This window comes from Kogia breviceps, chromosome 19 (assembly GCF_026419965.1).
Source record: "Kogia breviceps isolate mKogBre1 chromosome 19, mKogBre1 haplotype 1, whole genome shotgun sequence".
In the NCBI taxonomy this organism is placed as follows: domain Eukaryota; kingdom Metazoa; phylum Chordata; class Mammalia; order Artiodactyla; family Physeteridae; genus Kogia; species Kogia breviceps.
In genome coordinates, this window is record NC_081328.1 from 7,713,376 (window position 1) to 7,734,499 (window position 21,124).

Genomic DNA, 21,124 nt, shown 5'->3' on the forward strand with positions numbered 1-21,124 from the left:
CTTTTTTTAATGCCCTTGATTTGTTACTTTTTCATACTATTTTATAGACTCTGTCATTTGAAAATTTCCCTGAAAACCCGGAAATGTCTCATAATGGCAAGGCTTTCCCCCTCTTTTTGTTTTTTCTCTACTCTTTTCCTTCTTTCTTTTCTTCCTTTCTTCTTTCCTTTATCTCTTTCTAACTTTATTTTTCTTTCTTTCCATCCTTCCCTCCTTTTTCCTTTTTTCCTGCTTCATTTTCAGAACAACTGTTTTTTTTAAAAAAACAAAACGACTAAAATGGCTCCCGTGTCATTGCTTCGTTGCTGTTCACTACATCACCAGTAATGAAAGTAAAATAAATCTCTTTCTAATTGTATGAGAAGCTTTAAAAAATTAGAACTCTATAAATAATTTTTCTCAAATTATTACCTATATTAGGTAGTGGTGGTTAATTAACACTTGCTCTGTTGCAGTGTGTAAGAGTTTGTACTTTTTAATTACAGGAAAATTTAAACATGTAAGAGGAGAGAGAAGAGGGTAAGGAACTCCCCACATTCTCGTCACCTGGCGTAGACAGTCACCAACTCATGGCCTGTCGTGTTTCATTCATACTACCTCTCACCTCCTCTTTTCTGCATTATTTCAAAGCAAATCCCAGATATTTCATTTGTAAATATTTCAGTCTGATGCTTGACTCAGGATCAAAAAATAAGGGCCTGGGGCTTCCCTGGTGGCGCAGTGGTTGAGAGTCCGCCTGCCGATGCAGGGGACGCGGGTTCGTGCCCCGGTCCGGGAGGATCCCACGTGCCGCGGAGCGGCTGGGCCCGTGAGCCGTGGCCGCTGCGCCTGCGCGTCCGGAGCCTGCGCTCCGCAACGGGAGAGGCCACAACAGGGAGAGGCCCGCGTACCGCAAAAAAAAAATAAAATAAGGGCCTGAAGTGAGCATATACACTTGGACTTCTTTTAGTATTGGTGATATTTCTGCTTTCTCTTACCAGAGTTTTTCAGGTTATCAATGTTTTTAAAATTTTTAATTGTGATAAAATTACACATAACAAAATTTATTTTGACCAGTTTTAAAGTGTACAGTTCAGTAATGTATATTCACATCATTATGCAATCAGTCTCCAGAATTCATCTTGCAAACTTAAACTCTAAAACAACTCCCCATTTCCCCCTCCCCCAGCCCCTGGCAACCACCATTCTAGTTTGTTTCTATGAATTTGACTAGTCTAGGTACCTCGTAGAAGTGGAATCATTCAGTATTTGTCTTTTGTGACTGGCTTATTTCATCAGGTTATTACTATGTTATTATACATTAATTTCCCATGGCATTTTTACATGTTGGTACCTAAGTGGCATTTCTTGAAAAGGACTTATTCTCTACTATTGTCTGTAGTACTAGAAGTAAAACTATCTTTATTAAACATACCAGTCTCCACAGCGCATTCCTCCTTATCCACTCCCCGCCCCATGAATAAGGTAAATATAGCGAACAGCTGTTGACCAGTAGTACCAGAGCACCACAAATTCGAAAGAAAAAAATACATTTGATCACAGAAATTTATCACAAACATAGTAATGAACCAAAAGGAAGAGCACGTTTTGATTATCGGGCTTTGGATATAAGGCAGTTTGAAACTAGGTAAAATCTGAAAAAACAATCACAAACAGACCAAGCAAGAGCTGGGAAATTAGGGTCATTATTGCTGCTTCAAAAACAAAAACGAAAACCAAAAAAAGACTGCCAGATCTAACCACCTATCTGCAGGAGAACAGAGGCTGGAGGCCCATGTTAAATGACCACGGGGTGCAATCAGGATGAATGATTCCGTTTCCAGCGATGCTGAAACATTTACATGCGCCCCCTGGAGCTGCCTTCAGAGAGATATTGGCAAATTATTACCTTTTAGATTGACTATGACTCTTTTAAAAAAGCATAAATGGCAGATAAGAGGATAATAAGGCTTAGAAGTAGAAAATGTGATGCAATTATAAGGGAGCTTGTTTTCCTGGTAGAGGAAAGTAAGCCAAGATGTAACCACGCTATAAAGTCTATTTTTTCGCTGCTAAAATGATGTTTATCGTGATAAAGCAAGAGAGTGTAGACAGTTTGCTTTTGCTCCTTTGTATTTTTCAACTTCCCGTTTAATACGTACACACCAGCACACATACGTAGGTTAACTAAAAGGAGCCAGGACGTAGGGGTTGAGGAGGGCGGTTGGTAAAAGCTGGTGAGAAGAGTCACAAAGCAAAGGAAGTGCTCTCCCTGAGGCACGGCCTGCCCTGCCCACCCGGGGTGCTGCTAGGTTGCCAAGAGTTCATCTGGATCAGAGGGGGGTAGGATGCAGTGCGTCTTTGAGAAAGAACTTGGTTACGCTTCTAACGGGATTTAAAATGTACTTACCCTTATAGAATTTAATTGTTATTTTTAACACTTAATCAAATATTTATTGTAATAATTGGAACACTTGTTGGACCTTAGTGACATTAGACAGTGAACTTCTGCTGAGGTAGGTGCCCTACTGCTGGTGAGAATCAACAGTAACACAATTAGCAGCTTTTGATGTGAGCTGAGGAATCAAATAATTTCAATAACCTTTAGGTTTCTTGCCTACTGAAATATTATTAGGGTCACTGTCTGGGCATGATAAGCTGTCTTGGTAACATGATGATTTAAACTATTTTAAACACCATTTTTCTCATTCTGTGCATTATCCATGGTTTCTAAGACTTAGTAACTTGCATTAAATTACCCAGAATAAGAAATTGCTAACTAATCTTCTCTGATATAACCTAAGGGTGAGTATTATTAATTTGAAAGGATGAAGGTGGGTTTCATCAGACCTAAAACTTGCCCAGCCGTATGCCTTATATTTAATTTCTTAATACAATTTGATAGCTACTAAGGTGTTGCAAGTGTTTACTGAATATCTTGTTACTCGATCGTAAGCAGAAGCCCAGTATTCAGGAGACCTTTTACCCTCTAGTTGCCCAGAAGCTCTGCCATCTCCTTGGCATGAATGTGATGGAGTTCACTCGGGCTATCCTCACGCCCCGGATCAAGGTCGGCCGAGACTACGTGCAGAAAGCACAGACCAAAGAACAAGTGAGTCCGACCTCAGCTGCTCTCACACGTTTGTGTGAGTGATAACCGCGGCCATTAGACCTTCTGGTGGGCGTGCAACAAACGGAATCAACCGAGGCTCTATTATATGGATGTTTCTCGGTACTAATTGAGTACTTTCTCTCAGAACATTTTTCAGAGGTGACTTGTTAAAAAAGGAAATCTGAAATATCACCTTGAGTTTTCCCCAGGTAGACGGGCCGTCCGTGTTCCCCAGGACACGCACCTCGGGATGCTGCCCAGCAGTGGGGTGCCCTGCTTGCTCCCTTGTCCCTGTTGCGGGGAGCGGGGACAGCGCCAAGAATGCAGGAGTCGGATTCACCCGTTTCCTGGTGGGCTCTGGGCAGATAACGCTGCCTGGAACCCCAGGAGCGGCGGGAAGGGTTTATTTTTACTGGGCATCCTCACCCGTTTCCTGCATTGCTGATCTCCAGTTCGCATGTAATTGTGCTAATACCCTCTGCTGATGTATAAAATTCAGAGAGGATTAAGCCGTAGGTGCTCTTTTAGGGTTTTGGGGGTGCTGTAGATCATTAAACTCCCCCCATCAAACAGCTGTTAGTGTTTTGTCGAGATTATTTCCGGAATAAAAGGCTGACGTTGTCTAATTACAGGCCGATTTTGCAGTAGAAGCCTTGGCAAAAGCCACCTATGAGCGGCTCTTCCGCTGGCTCGTGCACCGTATCAATAAAGCTCTGGATAGGACCAAACGGCAAGGGGCGTCTTTCATTGGAATCCTGGATATCGCGGGATTTGAGATTTTTGAGGTATATCTTTCTCTCTCCTGCTCGTCCTTCCTTCTGTTTATTCTTTTTACAAATAACACTTAAGGCTCCCTCTGTACCAGCTGCAGCGCCAGCCACCAGGGATGTGATGGTAGATAAGTAGGTACAGTCCCTGCCATTCTATTGACAATAGAGAGTCAAACGTTATCAAGTGACAGGAACCGAAAATTCTCAGAATTTTGGATAATGAAGTCGGGGGGGGGGTGCTGTGATAAAAGGAATCGGGGGGCCCACTGTGGAAGGTGTGTCTGCGGCAGGAAGGGTGGAGCACGAGAAGCCCCGGCCTCGGGAAGAAGCCCCAGCTTGATGAGAGTAGGTCCCGTGGTCCTGTATGGGAGAGAATGGGTCAGATGTGAGAAGCTGCTAGAAAGCCAGTGGGACTAGATGTAGCTGACCAAAGGGGCAGAGGAGCTGGAGACACGGAGCGTGAGATGGGAAAGCAGAAGCAGGGAGGCCGTGGAGGATGGCATTGCCGTAGCCTGGCGGCCGGATGACACTGGCTTGAGCGGGAGTCAGGAGCAGCTGTGTGAGGGCGAGAGCTGAGGCTCCATGGTGGACTGTGTTCTGAAGATACACCCACAGGGTCTGGAGATGCACCTCAATATATTTCATTACTAATCGGACTAGATTTCTCCAGACATTCACCGTCGATCCGTCAAAGGTTTGTAGTCACACTGCTGCTGTGGTTTCGCTGAACGTTGATACAATTGTGGTCTCCTAAAAATGTGTAGCTTTATCTCTCCTTTGATAGACACTGTATATAGCAAGGCACAAACACTCCATTAAATACTTCTTGGGATCAGTGTGCTGCTTTGGCCAGTTGGATACTGAACTGTCCTGTTTTAAAATGAGCCCCTTTGGACTCTAAGTCTGTCCTCGTCAAATCTGAACTGTTACTGGTATCAGCGGGTTTATCCCCCACACTGCCACTGCCACTCTAAAAGATTGCTTTAACATGCTTTTTCTTTTTCGTTTTTTAATGTATTTATCTTTGGCTGCGTCGGTTCTTCGTTGCTGCGCGCCGGCTTTCTTTAGTTGCGGCGAGCGGGGGCCCCTCTTTGTTGTGGTGCACAGGCTTCTCATTGCGGTGGCTTCTTTTGTGGAGCACGGGCTCTAGGCGCGCGGGCTTCAGTAGTTGTGGCTCGAGGGCTCTAGCGCGCAGGCTCAGTAGTTGTGGCGCACGGGCGTAGTTGCTCCGCGGCACGTGGGATCTTCCCGGACCAGGGCTCGAACCCCTGTCCCCTGCATTGGCAGGCGGATTCTTAAGCACTGCGCCACCAGGGAAGCCCCAAGATTCCTTTAATATGCATTGATTTGTGAATAACTGAAAAACCATGGAAGGTGGCTGCGTGCAAATTGCATTGTCTGTTGCCTTCCTGTATATAAACCATCAGAAGATACAGTGAAAGAAAAGACCCCCACTTCCAGCTGCCAGCAAGAACAGATGAAATACCTAAGAAGAAATGGGCAAGATTTAGTTGAAGACAACTTTACAGTGCAACTGTGAAAACAATGAAAGACTTAAAGAAATGTAAAAGTATAGCTTGTTCTTGGATGAGAAAATTCAGCATTGTAAACGTGTAAATCTTCCCCAAATTTATCTTTTTTTTTTTAATATGTTTTTAACATCAAGAAAGTAGAGCATAGATTTTATTTTATTTATCTATTTATTTTTTGGCTGCATTGGGTCTCCGTTGCTGTGCGCGGGCTTTCTCTAGTTGCAGCGAGCGGGGGCTACTCTTCGTTGCGGTGCACGGGCTTCTCATTGCGGTGGCTTCTCTTGTTGTGGAGCAGGGACTCTAGGGGCACGGTCTTTAGTAGCTGTGGCGCACAGGCTCAGTAGTTGTGGCGCACGGGCTTAGTTGCTCTGTGACATGTGGGATCTTCCCGGACCAGGACTTGAACCCGTGTCCCCTGAATTGGCAGGCCAATTCTTAACCACTGCGCCACCAGGCAAGTCCCCCAAATTTATCTTTAAAGTGAACATACTTGTTGAAAACCTATTTCAAGGGGGTAGAGGAGGACTAGGCAACCGGCTTCTAAAGTAATTTGAAAAATAATTAAAGTATAGATAGTAAAATTCTGAAAAAGAAATGAAAAGAGGATATTAAGAGATAAAACATTATAAAGCTGTAGAACTTCAGAAGTATGGTTTTGACATACGGATATACACAGACAGTAAAAAAAAAAAAAAAATGTTTTAGATGCTAAAAATGCAGGATTGTTTAGTGAGTGTTATTTGTCACGGAAAAGAATGGAAAATGTCCACTGTTAGATCTATGCTCACGGTAGGAGATTGGTTTGATTAATTATGATATACATGTAATAGAGAACCATGCACCTATTATAAAGAATGAGGTGGCTTTATATTACAGACTCCAAGATGCGTTAAGTTTTTTTAAAAATCAGGGTGTGCACAGACTGTTTCTCGAAGGATCACAAGTGGGTGCTTATAGGAGAGCAAGTGGGTGATTGGAGTCAGACTTCTCAGTGCAACTCTCTGTACATTCTTAATTTTATACCGTGTGTTACCAATTTAAAAATCGATTATTTTAAAATACAGTTGGTAGCTTAAACATGAAGACAGGTAGAAATCCATTAAAGAAAAATACCATCACATGTAGTAACTCAGGCTAAATAGAGCAGTAAGATCTCATGATCTAAGGCAGAGCAAAATCCATTCACATAAACATAACCAAGCACCATCGGGCGGTCCACAGGTGTTGACGTGGGTCCCTAGAAATACGGTGTTGAACGAGGCAGACTCTGCCCTGGCCCTCCTAGCGTGACCTCGTTCTAAGACGCTGAGTGTGACACCTGCCAGGGAAGATTGGAGTGGCTTTTTCGGACTACAAATCTATGCTTTGGGGCTGGATTAAACCTTCCCTAATTACAGATCACTTTATAGTGAAAGAGGTTGTTTATGGGCCCGTGGTGCTTGTGTGGACAGCGTGGAAGCTGGAGGAAAGGCTGAGTACTTCTCATGTGAGACGCGGCTGCTTTACGAAAATTATCCCTGTCCCTTCATCCATCCATGTTTCGCCCCCTCGGCAGCACAAGAGAGAAATGGGCAGATCTCACAGAGGGAGGGAAAAAGAAATGTCTGTAACAGATGAAAAGGTTATTCTTTTTTTTCTACCATTGTTTTCCTTAACTCCCTCTGGAGCCGGTGGCCTGAGTAAGGAGCAGAGAAGACAGCAGCCCGTCTGTCCTCTGGGCCCTCAGAGCTCACGGAGACGCACTTGCCTCCTTGGCCTCTGGCCTTCCCAAGTCTCTTCGTTTCTCTTCTTCTTCTCTCTTTCTCATTTATTCATTTCTCTTCACTAATCATTTGCTCATCACAATGTTTTTATTTGTAGATACTCAGCACACTAAGTTTATCATTTTCTCATGTTAGCTTTGCAGCAATGTGATGTGTGTGTGTGTGTGTGTGTGTGAGACAGGGAGACAGAGAGACAGAGAGACAGAGATGAAGAGGGACCCCCTCGGTTTAGTCACTGTCATGTGATGGACTTGGTAGGATGGTCAGGGCCTGATGACTAGCCCTTCGAGAACTTTCTGAGCACTAGCTGACGCATTATCCCTCCCCCACCCCCACCCCCGCGTTTGGCACCTGCAGCTGAACTCCTTCGAGCAGCTGTGCATCAACTACACCAACGAGAAGCTGCAGCAGCTCTTCAACCACACCATGTTCGTGCTGGAGCAGGAGGAGTACCAGCGCGAGGGCATCGAGTGGAACTTCATCGACTTCGGCCTCGACCTGCAGCCCTGCATCGACCTCATCGAGAGACCCGTAAGATCCGCCCCCCGCCGTCCGGCCCTCGGCTCCTGCTCAGGCGGTGCCTTGAGTGTTTTCTTGCCATCAGCTGAGGTGGGAATGACCCTGTCTCAACGAGTGCCAAGATAATTTTCTAGTCGAAATTTCCTAGGAAAGGGATGCCCACTTGAAAAGGGAGTAGCAGGCCAGTAAGACCCTTCCTGAGCTGTCCTTCCTCACGGCCGCGTCCCGTCCTCGCGTGGGTCCGTGTGCTGGCCGACGTGGTCCTTCGCTACCCGCAGGTGCCACGGTGGCGGCAGCTGCCTTCGCTCCAGCCCTCGGCACGTGTCAAGGGTGCGGGGCTCCCCTGAGCACACGTCCAAGGTGATAAAGGGGCACCGTGTCTAGCTGGGAGTAAGACAGGTCATGCAGATCCATTTTGGGGGGTACCTAAAGCTTATCCTCACAAGTACAAAGATGCTTTTTTATAAGGTTTTGCAAAACCTGGTAAGAGTTTATAATCACGGGGAAGTTAACTATAGCACGTGGACTGGTACGGCATCGTGATTCCATTGTGGGTCCTTTCAAAACGGAGAGTGAGGGCAACTTTTTCCAGAAGGAAATGGCAGGGCACCTGCCTGTCCCGGGCGTCTGTCCGCATCCCTCCCAAACCCAGGCCCCGCCTGGCTTCATACAGTACTCTGACCATGAGACAAAAGATGGCCTCCCAAGCTCAAAGCTCTTTAGAAATCCCCAGTGAAGAGTAAAGACACAGACCTACTGGAGCATGGCCTTGAGGACACGGTGGGGGGGTGGGAGGGTAAGCTGGGACGAAGTGAGAGAGCGGCAGGGACATACATACACTACCAAACAGTAGGGTGGATGGCTAGTGGGAAGCGGCCGCATAGCACAGGGAGATCAGCTCGGTGCTCTGTGACCACCTAGAGGGGTGGGATAGGGAGGGTGGGAGGGAGGGAGACGCCAGAGGGAAGAGATATGGGAACATATGTATATGTATAGCTGATTCACTGTGTTGTAGAGCAGAAACTAACACACCACTGTAAAGCAATTATACGCCAATAAAGATATTTTTAAAAATAATAATAGTAAAAAAAAGAGAAAAGAAAAGAAATCCCCAGTGAAAAGGAAAAGGGATGAGAGATCTTGACATTGAAAGATGAAGTAGGAAAAATAAAAAGGAGACAAAATTATGGACCTTCTGAACCATGCCGCCACTTAGTCCTTTAGAAAAGATTAAATTATATTTGGCTCCTCTTTCAGAATTTAGAAGTATTTTCATTGAAACAGATTAAAAATGTAAAAATTACGGCAGAAAGATGGGTGTTTCACTTATCTTAACCCAGAACTGCATTTTTCAAAGTTGTCAGCTGAGTGGGTTAAACGCCATCCTGGACCCTAAGATCACCTAAGCCTAGTGGCCTTTGCTTATCGTGTTCTTTTAGCAGCTCTGAACCCCGCACGTCCTTTCAGGTAGAGGGGCCACACACTAGACGGCCAGGGAGTGAGGGTCTCAGTCCTGGGCTCCTGGAGGGGAGGATTCTCTCAGCTGCTTCTGCCTGCTCTGTTAACTTCCGCCTTCCTGTGACCACATTATTACAGCGTTTCATTCACGTTTAACTAGAACCTCCGGTCGCTTTTTAAGCAGTATTCGCGCAGAGCCAGCTCTTCTGCAGTAAACATGAAGGCCCTGTGAGTTGAGGAGAACTGGTCCTAAGAGATTTATTCCAAAAGCTGATTTCATCACTGTGCCCCAGAATTGGTACGCCCAGTCTCGTATCAGAAACTTTGCCGTATCTGCAGTATGGCAATAAACGATGACCCCCGAAGCACTATAAAATAGGCCCTCATTGTTTAAATATTTCATTTAGCTTCCATGTGTACCCCACTACTGTCCTCCGAAAAAGAAGTCGTTCCATTGATTTCCGAGCTCACAGAGAATGGCAAGCTCTGGGCGTTTTTTTTTTAATTTGAGACATAATTCACTCTCCTAAAATTCACCCTTTGAAAGTATGTAATTCAGTGAGTTTCAGCATATTCACAGAGTTGTGCAACCATTACCACTGTCTAATTCCACAACATTTTCATCATCCCGGAGGGGAGCTTCCTACCGTCGGCAGTCACTCCCGTTCCGCTCCGCAAGTCCCTGGGCCGCTGATCTATCTTATGCCTCCGTGTCTTTAAGTCTCTAAGGCTTTTTTCAGTGAACTAGTTGAGTGACATACATAAAGGCTCTGTTTTATTTGTTGATAAAACAAACCAATGACGTAACTGATAAAATTACTTCATCACTTCCATGTATTCTACTCAGCAATAGGTTTAAATATTTCACCAAGTGTGAAGTGCTCGTTTTATTTAGTCATCACTTAAACAGACACTTCAATTGACTAGGGTATAAAATGTCTGAAGCATTCCAGCTAGTTGAGGATTTATAACAATTCATCCATCCAGTCATTGAATATAAAGATGCAGTTTTGTCTCTACACCTTTCACTTCCTTCCTGGTGTCTTTTGGGGGAGCTATCTACTTGGAATTAGTTTTTTTATAAGTTTCTGACATACAGTACTCATCCATTTTCTTAGCAGTACTTCTTGAGCGGCTTGCGATCTCAGTGTTGTTTGCACGGTAGTGACGATTGGGCATTAGCTGCTACCCTAGCGGTTTGATTTGCACAGATCTTCGCGAAGCTCTAACTGTTTCGGAAGTTAAACCGCCAAACCCAGTGGAAAACATCCTTGTATGTACAGTGACGTGCAAAACGTGTCGGTTCTTCTTGCCTCTGTTATCAGGCTAACCCTCCTGGTGTGCTGGCCCTTTTGGATGAAGAGTGCTGGTTCCCTAAAGCCACAGATAAGACCTTTGTTGAAAAACTAGTTCAAGAGCAAGGGTCCCACTCCAAGTTTCAGAAACCTCGTCAACTGAAAGACAAAGCTGACTTTTGCATTATACATTATGCAGGGAAGGTAAGAGTGAAAGAACTCCATTAAAAGTGCTGTGTTTGAGATTTTGCCGCATTTGATGAAGGCTGTAACAAAAATGTGCTGATATACCCTTATAAACCCTTGCATATAGTACATATTACAAATGCACTTCCTTCGAGACAACCCATCTTTTGGATTGTTCTGTGGCTTATTTGCGGGGGTGGAACGGGGGAAGTACAGAGAAGGGTTTGTTGCAGGGCCGAGCGAGGAGGACGGGGGGCTCAGGCCCAAACCCCCTGAGCCCCCCGACAGTTTGGGGGAAAGGTTTTTATAGGCAGAATCGGAGGTGAGGGCTGCAGGGTGTGTGGCTTTCTTCTGATTGGCTGTTGGGGAGGGAGCGGGGCGGGGCTCCGGGAGTCTTGGGTTGAGCCTGCAGTTGCCCTCCTCCACCTGGGTGTGTGGGGGCGGGGGTCCCGTGGACGTTTTGGGGGAAGGCTGGAAATGTCTCTTGTTTTTGTCTCCTCCCTCTTGCCGCACCCGGCTCTGGCCCGGCAGGTGGACTATAAGGCAGACGAGTGGCTGATGAAGAATATGGACCCCCTGAATGACAACGTAGCCACCCTCCTGCATCAGTCCTCTGACAGATTCGTGGCAGAGCTCTGGAAGGACGGTGAGGACGTGCTTGCGCGTGTAATCAAACTGGGCCGAATCTTTGACAGTTAAGGCTTATATATACATATATATGGTTCTTTTGCTTACAGACGTGTGTAGACTTTTTAACTTTAAAGCTCTTTATTTTCCCTAGAGCAGGGCTGCCGTCGTATCGGAATTTACCCACTTTTAAGAAAACTTGGGTCATAAGGCATCTGCCCTCTTGGTCAGGTGCTGTAGGAACATTCTAGAAGCAGAGCCATGAAGAACTACACATTGGCCTCAGGCCACCCTGGTCCCAGTGCAGTTGTCACCCAAGGGTGCTGGGATACAAAACCCGAGAAGCCTTGTGCACCTTCTCTGTGTTGTGTCCAGGCCAGCCGAGCTGTGCCCTCCCCCAGGGCCCTACCCTCCGCACGCACGCAAAGTGGCGGGGGAAGAAACTCAGGCCGTCTGCCTATAGATGGGTCGTTTTTATTTCCATCAGTCCTCACACTTCTTTTGTTTACATGAACCTCAGGCGAAGGTTTTGGTGATTCTATCATAGACTAGAGGCTTTGCTGGTACCAGAAGAACAAAGCAGCTGTGTGTCTGTCTGTGCAGTGGGGCCAGCATCGTCTGGCATTTAGCTTTCTCTACACGTTCATCCTCGTTGGCCCACCGCTTCACTTGGCCTCAGGTCACGCAGGCCCTTAGTTCGGCTCTGGATCTGCCCCTGCCTAGGCTTTGACCATGAGGCCAGGCCTGTCAGTTACCTGGCTCACTTCTGCTTTTGCTGTAGCATCTCAAGACCTTGCCCTCTAGCTACCTCCTCAGGTAGAGGGAAGGAAACCCAGAAGGCAGATCCAGAGGGCTTAGGGCAATCAGGACAAAAGGAAAGAGACAGAGAGAGAAGGACAGCCACCGAGAAAGCGAGCCGGGGATGGTGGCCCTACCAGAGACAGCCTAGTCAGGGTCACGTGCACTGGCTCCAGCAAGTGCGAGGGAGCCTGCAGGGCCGGGCACACCGCACACGTACACGCACGTGTCCTGGGGAGAGATCGTGTGCGTGAGACTGTGTACGGGGAGGGATTGGGGGAAGGGCTAGGTTTCCAGCGAGCAAACCGGAAGCTTTTGATCCGTGTCCCACTGGGTGGAGGTCTTCACCCACTGCTGTGTGCTTGCTGTCACTTGCGGTGACCTGGTCAGCCTGGGGGGGGGCCCGTGAGGACCGAGGCGAGAGCAGGACCCCGAGGTGGCGTCTGCGGCGCCCACGCAGCTGAGGGGCTCTTGGCCCTGTTCTGGGAAGTGTGAGAGTGGGTCTGAGAAGTGGATCGAGCGTGGAAAAGGGGGCCCTGAGCTCTGGCGGCCACCGGGTCCGCAGGGCTGGGAAGGGCAGCACAGGGCCGTGGGAGAGGTACACAGGAAGCGTCACGGAACGAGGAGGAAGGAGTAACGCTGCCCGTCAGAAATGCTGTGTTCAGTCCGGAGTCGATTCCGTTGTGCTGCCCCGGGCAGTGTGGCCCACGGAGCCCACCGCGCCCACCCCTCCTCCGGGCTCCGCTCAGATCTCAGAGCAAAGGGAGTGAGACGCGTGGACGGACGGCTGAGTGTCACAGACCCCTGAGACGAATGCCGCGGGGACTGCCTTGTTCCTGGGGTGCTGAGGTCAGACGCCATGAAGGATGAGGCAGTTTTCCTTGTCCTCGAAAAATGATATTTTGTCAAAGAAACAAAGCAAGCCGGCATTTCCTGAGCATGTGCTCAGGGCCGGGCAGTCTCCCAGCAGCCCCTGACGAACATTCACACCCTGTCGGGGCCTTGACCATGGAGGCTGAGCAGCTTTCTGCGAAGCCACTCATCTAGGGGTGGGTGGCATTTTTAGGAGTGACGTCGGTGTGCAAGAAGCGCGGGGGTGAAGCCGGTAGAGGGAACGGTCACGGGGCGGAAGTGGAAAACCCCAGCTCGGGGTGAGCGTCCCCCGATGGGGCGTTAGGGCAGGGTTGGGGCCGGGAGGCAGAGTCAGCGGCAAGTGAGGCCGGCGAGGGATGAGGCCGGAGCGCGGAGTAGCGCGGTGGCCAGTCTCAGGTGAACCTGACTTCATTGACTAAACGGCGTCAGTAGTTTTACGGGCCAGGGCAGGGACACAGCGCGAACTTGAAGAAGCAGAGCGGGCAGTGGTGTGTTGGAGGGATCGGGGTGAGAGACCCCGGAAGCGGGGAGTTCAGCGCGAGGTGACCGTGGAAGGAGAGCCAAGCAGAAGACGAACAGAGGAAACGAGCATTTCACCGCTAAAGTCTCAACAACAGATTTTCTCTCTCCGTTTTGAATGAGAAGAGAGGCAGGTGTGTGGGGACTCATGAGAGCAGGTCCCGGGCTGACACACGGGTTCTGACGTTGTGGAACCACTTTTGACCCCTGTCTTTTCGCTTCTTACCCGAAAACAATACTGCGGGGAGCACCCTTGGAGCCCCTGACCTGTCCCTGTGGCCCTGCATGTCCAGCCGCGCTGCACAAGCTCACCGCACACGCTTGTCAGCAGCGAGGTGGACCCGGGAGCCGTGAGCACGTGTCCCCTGCCGCCCAGGGCCTTCCTCTGGATGGAAGCTCGGGACACGCGCACGGGCGGGAACGGGACAGAGGAGCCTCTGCCTCGGCTCCCTCCTTCCAGGCCCCTCCTTTAACTCCCCGCCTCACCGTCCAGGTACGGCAGCGGGTCAGGAGTGCCGGGAATGTGGGATCCGGCAGGTGAGGGCCGAGGTGGGGGCTGCAGCTGCAGTGATGATATGGTGCACATTCTGCACATTCCGTGTCACAGGTGCGGGTGACGTGTCTCACGGGTAGGACCCCATCTGCAGAGCCCTTACCTGCCTTTCTGTGCTTTTCATGGGCTAGCTACAGACAGCTTCCTCACTTGATGGCAGAAGCTCTGAGAGGAAAGGCGTGTGGCCTGCGGGGCCCTCCCGTCCTGGCTCAAGCCCCGTCCACCGGTCCTTGGCCCACAGCTCGGGCCCTGCCGGGGCCCTCACCTTTCTCCACGTGGCCAGCTTGGGAGCCCGTGTGGCCACTGTTGTCCAAAGGGGCCGAGCGGAATCCTCTCCCCATTGTGACCTGACTGTGCCAGCCTCCACTCCGGACGCATCCTGTGTGTTTGCTCTCCTGATACCGCTTCTCTTAATGGGAAGTCCTGCCATCCGTCAGCTCAGGTGGGCGGTGGCTCAGTTTAACCTGAGTGACAGGCTCTCAGAGGTGACCCACCATCGGGGGCAGGGGCAGGCAGAGCCTGATGCCAGGCTCCTCCCATCGCGAGGGCCGCGTGTCTCGCGCACGGGGTCAGCGGCAGGCACAGGGGTTTGAAGAGGGTCGTAGGGTGGAGAACTCATCAGGCTCACTCAGGACGTAGAGATGTCTTGGGAAAAGGGGAGCTCCTTCTCTAGGAAGAGAAAAAAGCCCTGGAGAAGCATGGGATTGTTTTTCTCTTTTTACAGCCACATCAATTCAAAGGCAGAAAATGACAAGTTGACTGAAAGAATGTATGAGTATATGATGTATGAATATAGTTTGCCTGTGAAGGTGCAATGCCTTGAGTATAAAACATTTCATGTTAAAATAAACTTTGTGTTAGAGTTTTCTCCAGGCCAAACCAGGAGAAATAAGATTTACTGGTGGCAGCCCTGCCCTAGAGACTCATAGCGCCCTACTTTTTTGCCGAAAGATGTTTTGCGATCTCTCTACCAGCTGCACACGATTTCTTGTTACTTCTCGGGGCTAACATACAAGGAAGAAAACACCTAAAAATTACATTTCCGTGTAAATGTATCTCCTGATATTTTCACGAGTCACGGTATGATCGATAGGTATCATCTTAGTTATGATGTGAAGTTGCTTTAACATTTTGTACAATAGAACGTGCTCCAATCGAACTCTGTTTTCCTTAGCGGTAGTTACCTATTCGTAGTGTGTATTTGAAGTAAATTATATTTCCAAAATCTGGACTGGAAATAAAATTACGCAGCAGTGTGAATTTTTGACAGTAAATGCCGCTAATATTTACCTTTTCCAGAGTAATCTAACTTGCTGCAGTCTTGTCCTGATTTGCTAATTGGAAGATAATTTTATGAAAGACAACGCAAATAGTACCTTATTACTCTTAAGTTTCATCCTGCCTTTACATGGGGTAACCATTTGACATTAATATGATATAATGCTCACGCCTGGAGTTGGGAATGATTCAGCTATCTACATTTATTTTATACAGAACTTTGTCCAGATGTGCAAATTCTCTAAAGAGTAATGTTTGCATGGGGTCTGCCCTGGACTAGCTGCTTTTGTAGCCCAATTGCAAAGTTGACTTGTGATGTCGAATGTCTTTCACACTAACTGAAGTGTTTGTGTATTTGCCCTTCTGTCCTCCTGTTTTTGCTGTTTCTCTGCTTTAGAGATTCAGAATATTCAGAGAGCTTCTTTCTATGACAGTGTTTCTGGTCTTCATGAGCCACCAGGTGAATGGATAAAGCCTGTAGGTCTTCCAAACACAAGGGGTTTCAGCCCAGAGGAAGAACGTGCGGGGTGGGGGGCCTGGCAGGGTGGCCGGGGAGGACGGGGGCTGGGTTTCTGGGTTTCTGTTTTTGTTTTGCTCATAGACCTGCATGAACCTTCATTTCATGCTCAGTTTTATTATCCTTCAAGGCAACTGTTTGAGCGCATAAACAATTCAGTCGCTGCTGCCTACACATTGCTTCTTTTATGCGTAGCCCGTAAGCACTGCAGAGCAAAAGGTCTGTCGCTACCTTTTCCAGGAGTGCAGTTTGACACAAGCCCTCTAAGGGAATTGTTAGGAATCGATTGCCCCGTAATATCTCCTTTGTCTTTGAGTTACCTTTAAATTTTCAACTCTAAGGAACTCCAAGGAGGAGTAGGTTTTTTTTCTTTTCTTTTTTTCAAGTCATTAACATTTTGTGAACAAATAATTATCTCACGTATGTTGGTCTCATCATTATGCCTTTTATTTGGACTTTATGTGCATATCTGGCTACTTGCCCTTTTCTTTTGAACTGAAAACCATGGAACTATCTACAAGGCTTGATATGTGCACATAGATAGGAAGAGTGGAGTGTTAGAACCTGTACCTTGAACCTGAAATTGATCTTCACACATTTGGGCCTTACGGTTTGAATCCTCTGCCCTGTTTAAAATACAGCCTAACCTGTATATCGACTGTACTTTAAAAATAGATAGATAGATAGATGGAAGGAAGGAAAGAATTACAGCCTAACCATGGCGAAGAGGCCCTCCAAAAGCCTAAGATAAATGAAGATCACCTAACCTTCCAATTGTGTAGTGAAATTGGCAAGTAGTAAAAACTCAAAGGTACCGTCAAATTCGTCTTACAAAATTTCCTTCGTGATTTTTGGAACATAATGCTGAGACCCAAACCCATCTCAAAAGTGTTTTAAAAATATGTTAAAGAAACATACCCGTTTTAATCCAAGATTCCTGGGGTCGGTTCTGGCTCACATGCTGTGAAAGAAGTAGGTTGCAAGCAAGGGGGCGGAGGAAGGGAGAGATTATGCCGAAGGTCGCTCCCGTGAGCCGGGATGACTGGTCCACAGGAGAAATCCTCAAGGTCAGTCATCTTTGGCCTTGCGGGTACTGAGAGAGTTGAGGAAGTGGGGAGAGAGAGAGTTAGATGGTAGTTTGAAGCTTACGGTGTGCCTGGGACTTGTGCTTTGTGGAAAGGCCAGCGCTCGATCTTTTGGACTTTCTCCCAAAGTAGAGCTCCCTCTTTAAATTCATCCCTCCAACTCTTGGATTTCTAACCGTTTAAGAGACTTCCAGCCCGTGGGCCCTCATCACTCCCCCGCTCCTGGCACCAGACGGGTGCACCGTGAAGTCTGTGGGTGGGTGTCCCACACCCAGCCCTCCCACCATGGCCTTCCCTCTCCTGCAGCACAGATGCTCTTTCCTGTGGCACCACGATCTTCGGGGTGTGTGGACCAGGTGCTTTTCTCTACCTGCAGGATCAGGTACAGGGCCACCCGAGACAAAACCATTCCCTGAGGGAGCCGGCTCCCTCCTCCCCGTCTGCTTGCCTGGGCACTGGAAACGTGCCTCGCCCGTCTCTCTCATGAGGTGGCCTCTGGTTGAGTCAGCCGGGGTCTCAGTCTCTCCCCACCCCGGAGGGCCTGGTCTTCGAAGTTGTAGGCGGTATTGATATTTCTACAGCAGAACTGTCCTCCTCAACATGTGCTCATGGATTCAAACCCCAGGGAGGGGTAACGGGTTTTAAATGAGAACACGGGCTTTAGTATTTTCAGTGATTCCTCGGAAGACAGCGGATGAAGGGGGGTCCTCGGGATCAAATCGTGATGGCCTTTGACACACTGAGGTGGGCGGTGCCTCTCAATGAGACGACAAAGAGCTATGGCGGGCCCTGTGCTTCTAAGTACAGTCGTAAGGTTAGGAAAACAGCATTCGAAGAATGTGCGGGCTTTTGAGGAGAAAGATGAGAGGTAGGGGTAAAGAGAGGTTTCCAAAACCATCAAATAACAAGTGCAGGAGAGGAAGGAACAGAATTTCTAGAGGCAGAATAAGGAGGTCATACAAGTTTCTGCTATAAACCAAAGGACTGTTTTCTTCCAAATACATTTTGAAAATCTAGACTCCTGGGATAAACTAGTAATGGAGGATGCAGTGAATTAGCGGAGCGGGTCCCTAACCTCCAAGCGGCAGGCGGTGTTTTTAGCCTAAAAGGGCCTGTGACGATAGGGGTGGCAGCTTGTGGCTTTGGTCCTGGTGCGAACCGTGTCGGAGGGACAGTTGTGTGTAATCTGCCCTAACGCCAGCGGGCACCTGCCGTGTCCTTCACAGGGTAGTAAGTACCCTTCGGTTCTCTGAGCCCCCACGAGTGCTGGACGGCAGCTGACGGGTCTGGAAGGGTGACCACCGGAGACATTGTGAAAAGTACAGGGAGCAAGTTTTGGTCGTGAGAGAGAACTCCCCCCACCCTTTTCGATCTCTCGTAGAGGCAGCACTTGAAACGTGGTGGCAGCAGTTCACCTGGGGCTGGGAATCAGCAGGGAGAGCTCGGTCCCGGCCTGCAGGAGGGCCGCCCCCTGGCGTCTCCCTTCATCTCCTAGTGGCCCCGGAATTCTTCCCTTCCTTCTTGGCATAACAGAAATGACGATGTTCTGACCTCGAAGACTTTGAACCAGTCTTTTTCTTCCCCTCAGTGAGTCGTCAGTATCCAGTAGCACGACTGATGAACACGGTCATCATTGGATCTCCGTGTAGATTATATCCACTGGCCCTAACCCCTGTTTTTAGTGCCTTTTAGACTCTCCGGTTTAGGTCTGACCCGGTTTCTGTGCGCAGTTTCATTCATTGTCTTCGTGCGCAGTGGATGAAGGTTTTATATGTCGTTGCATGTTCTGCTCTTTCCTATTTCTTTATCTTGAGTTCTAACCAGAGTTGGGAGCTCGAGGAGAACCAGCTTCCGAAGTCCGGTGGGGACAGTGACACTTAGTTCTCAGGGTTACCGCGGGTATCGGACGAGGCGGCGAGAGCGTGACCCAGCCCGGGAAGTGCCCGAGTACACACGCTGCCTGCCTGGCCTCGCACTTGCCGCGGCTGCCTCTGCAGCTGCCGTCATTGCTGTTGCGCCCTGGTTGCTGCTGCTGCTCTCATTATAAAAAAACAGAGAAAATCAATAAATGCCTATTTCCTTGGCCGTTGTCTCAGGCAGGTCTTCTTTTCTTCACGGTGCCCCGAGGCCCCGCTGACAGGCAGGCTTGCTGTGCTGCCCGGTGGAGGGCATTAGTCATACTCATGGGACCTGCCCGCGGGAGGAAGCGGGAGTAGCCGTGCCGGAGGCGCTGGCGGGAGGTGTGGGGCTCCCTGTGTGCCCAGACTTTGGCTTCCGCAGGGGCAGAAAGTACGGATGGGGAGGGTGGGTAAGGGAGACAAACTTCAGGTCACCTTAACGCCGGCGCTTGGTGGAAGGCAGATCGTTTTCTTCCTGAGTCACACGCTCCCCGTCAACTGCTGAGCTTCCTGGAAGTTTCCTAAAACTTCCCAAACCCTCTAGAACATTTAACAGATTGGTCCTACAACCCAGTTATGTAACCACTGTAAATTTGTTGTTCCTGTGTAATAGCCGTACCCTGGAGATAGACTATTCGACGTTAAGATTGTTTCTGGGAATTCGTAGCAGTTGAATATTTGTTTCGGAATCGTTTTCAACTGTTAGTAACATTTTAGTGGACCTGAAGAGTCGAGCGGTCTCCGTGTATGTAAATGAGCACCGAGAACCCACCAGGTGCCGGGCACAGCGCTGGGGACTAGAGGCTTCTCTAGGATAGGAGAGTGTGATGTAGTTCCTAATCATTGTGTCTGGGTATTAAAGTTAACATTAAGACAGTTTTCTCCCCCCCCACCTTTTTGGTTTCCAGCTCTATTATCTAGAGAGAGTTTCTGAAGAACCGGCTTAAATACTTGCAGTGAAATAATAGCACTAGTATTTTGGCCCGTGCACAGATTTTAAAAACACAAAGTCTCATGTATTCCTCTTGTCTCCTGAGACCGTCCGCTAGAAGAAGGGCCACTTAAGCATTCCGGCTGTAGACGATACCATTCCTTATGTAAAACTGTTGATGGCGGTTTTATGAGATAGAGGATTACAGTTGTTTTTTTTTTTTTCCTCTTAAACTATGAACACGCCCTTAGAGATCGCAGGTCTTTGGAGCTCATCTCATTTCTGACTGTCCGCGTAGGGTTTATTGATGAATAAGCTGTTAGTGTAAAATACTTGGAACTCTTTTCAGGCCACTGGGCAACCAGGTAATGAATTGCAATGCCCACCAGCAGCCTAACCAGCCTTTCCTGGATAGAGGAGGAGGAGGAGGCTAATCAAAGCCATTCTTTTACCTTCAAACCCTGGGCAGTAGACACTTGGAGGTTTTAGTAGTGATATTAAGTCTTAACAGAGGCAGTGCTGCTCATTTCAAGGGGGCTGCTGGAATCTTGTCTGCATTTTTCACCTTTGTCTGGTTCCTGCCAGAACAGTTTTCAACAAGAAAATATTCTTGTAAAACAGAGGTTTTTCTAGGTCTTGATTTTTGAGTGAAATCGTATATGATTAGTGTGGCCCAAATCATTTAATGAAGTTCCCGAAGTGTTTCTCTTTTACCCACTAATTTTACTCATTGATAGAAACTAACCTTGAGTTTAAGTTTTTGAAATTAAAAAAAAAAAAAACAAAGTCTGAAGCATTAATTTTTTAAAAATCTTAATATTTAGCTTTGGATTACCCTTATTAAAGTTAAATTTGAAAATCAGGCTCATTATGATAATAATTTTTGTTTATTACTTAAAAAAAAAAAAAAGTGGTCCTTGCCCGGGGCTGCGTCGTGGGTCCCTGCCGTCCTGCACTGTGGAAGAGGAGCTGCCCCTTCAGGGAAAGAGCCGCAGACCCGTGCGCTAAATCCCCGCAAAGTCAGCGCGGGGCGCTTTCTCTTTTGTTGTGGGCGTGACTTGTTCTTGTGGGTCATTTTGTGTTCATTCAGTGGATATTTGTTTTAAAAAAAAAAAAATGACTGTGTGCCAGGGACGACGATGCTGAGGCCAACATGAGGACGCTGGGAAGGCAGAAGGAGCCATTCGAGCTGGTGATCAGAGGGTCCGGGGACACCAGGGATCTGCTTTCAGGACCCCGTGTGTGTTCGATGCTGGAGAGAGACGTCCCCGGAAGCTTAGTCCCGCCCGAATATACAGGGAACAGAGTGAAAGTGTCATCCCAGGGTCTGACGTATGTGATTTGAAGCCTTGAGGAGGGAGTGGCCTGTTTAGCCTGGAGGCGGGGGGTGGGGGGGCAGGAAGAGGTGGTAGGGAAGCCATTATGAGTTCG

The 21,124-nt window shown here is 48.2% G+C and overlaps 1 protein-coding gene across 15 annotated transcripts in view; it reads left to right on the forward strand.

Annotated features, from left to right (window-relative positions):
• MYH10 (myosin heavy chain 10) overlaps positions 1-21,124 on the forward strand; it is a 195,963-nt gene that overhangs the window by 139,180 nt on the left and 35,659 nt on the right. For 8 of the 15 annotated variants that reach the window (XM_067021824.1, XM_067021826.1, XM_067021830.1 and 5 more), the window contains 6 exons: positions 2,973-3,091; positions 3,724-3,876; positions 7,514-7,687; positions 10,459-10,632; positions 11,146-11,260; positions 15,660-15,722. In XM_067021824.1, the coding sequence (XP_066877925.1) occupies positions 2,973-3,091; positions 3,724-3,876; positions 7,514-7,687; positions 10,459-10,632; positions 11,146-11,260; positions 15,660-15,722 (798 nt within the window). The remainder of the gene's footprint in view (positions 1-2,972; positions 3,092-3,723; positions 3,877-7,513; positions 7,688-10,458; positions 10,633-11,145; positions 11,261-15,659; positions 15,723-21,124) is intronic. The other 7 variants (XM_067021825.1, XM_067021832.1, XM_067021827.1 and 4 more) reach the window with 1 other exon arrangement.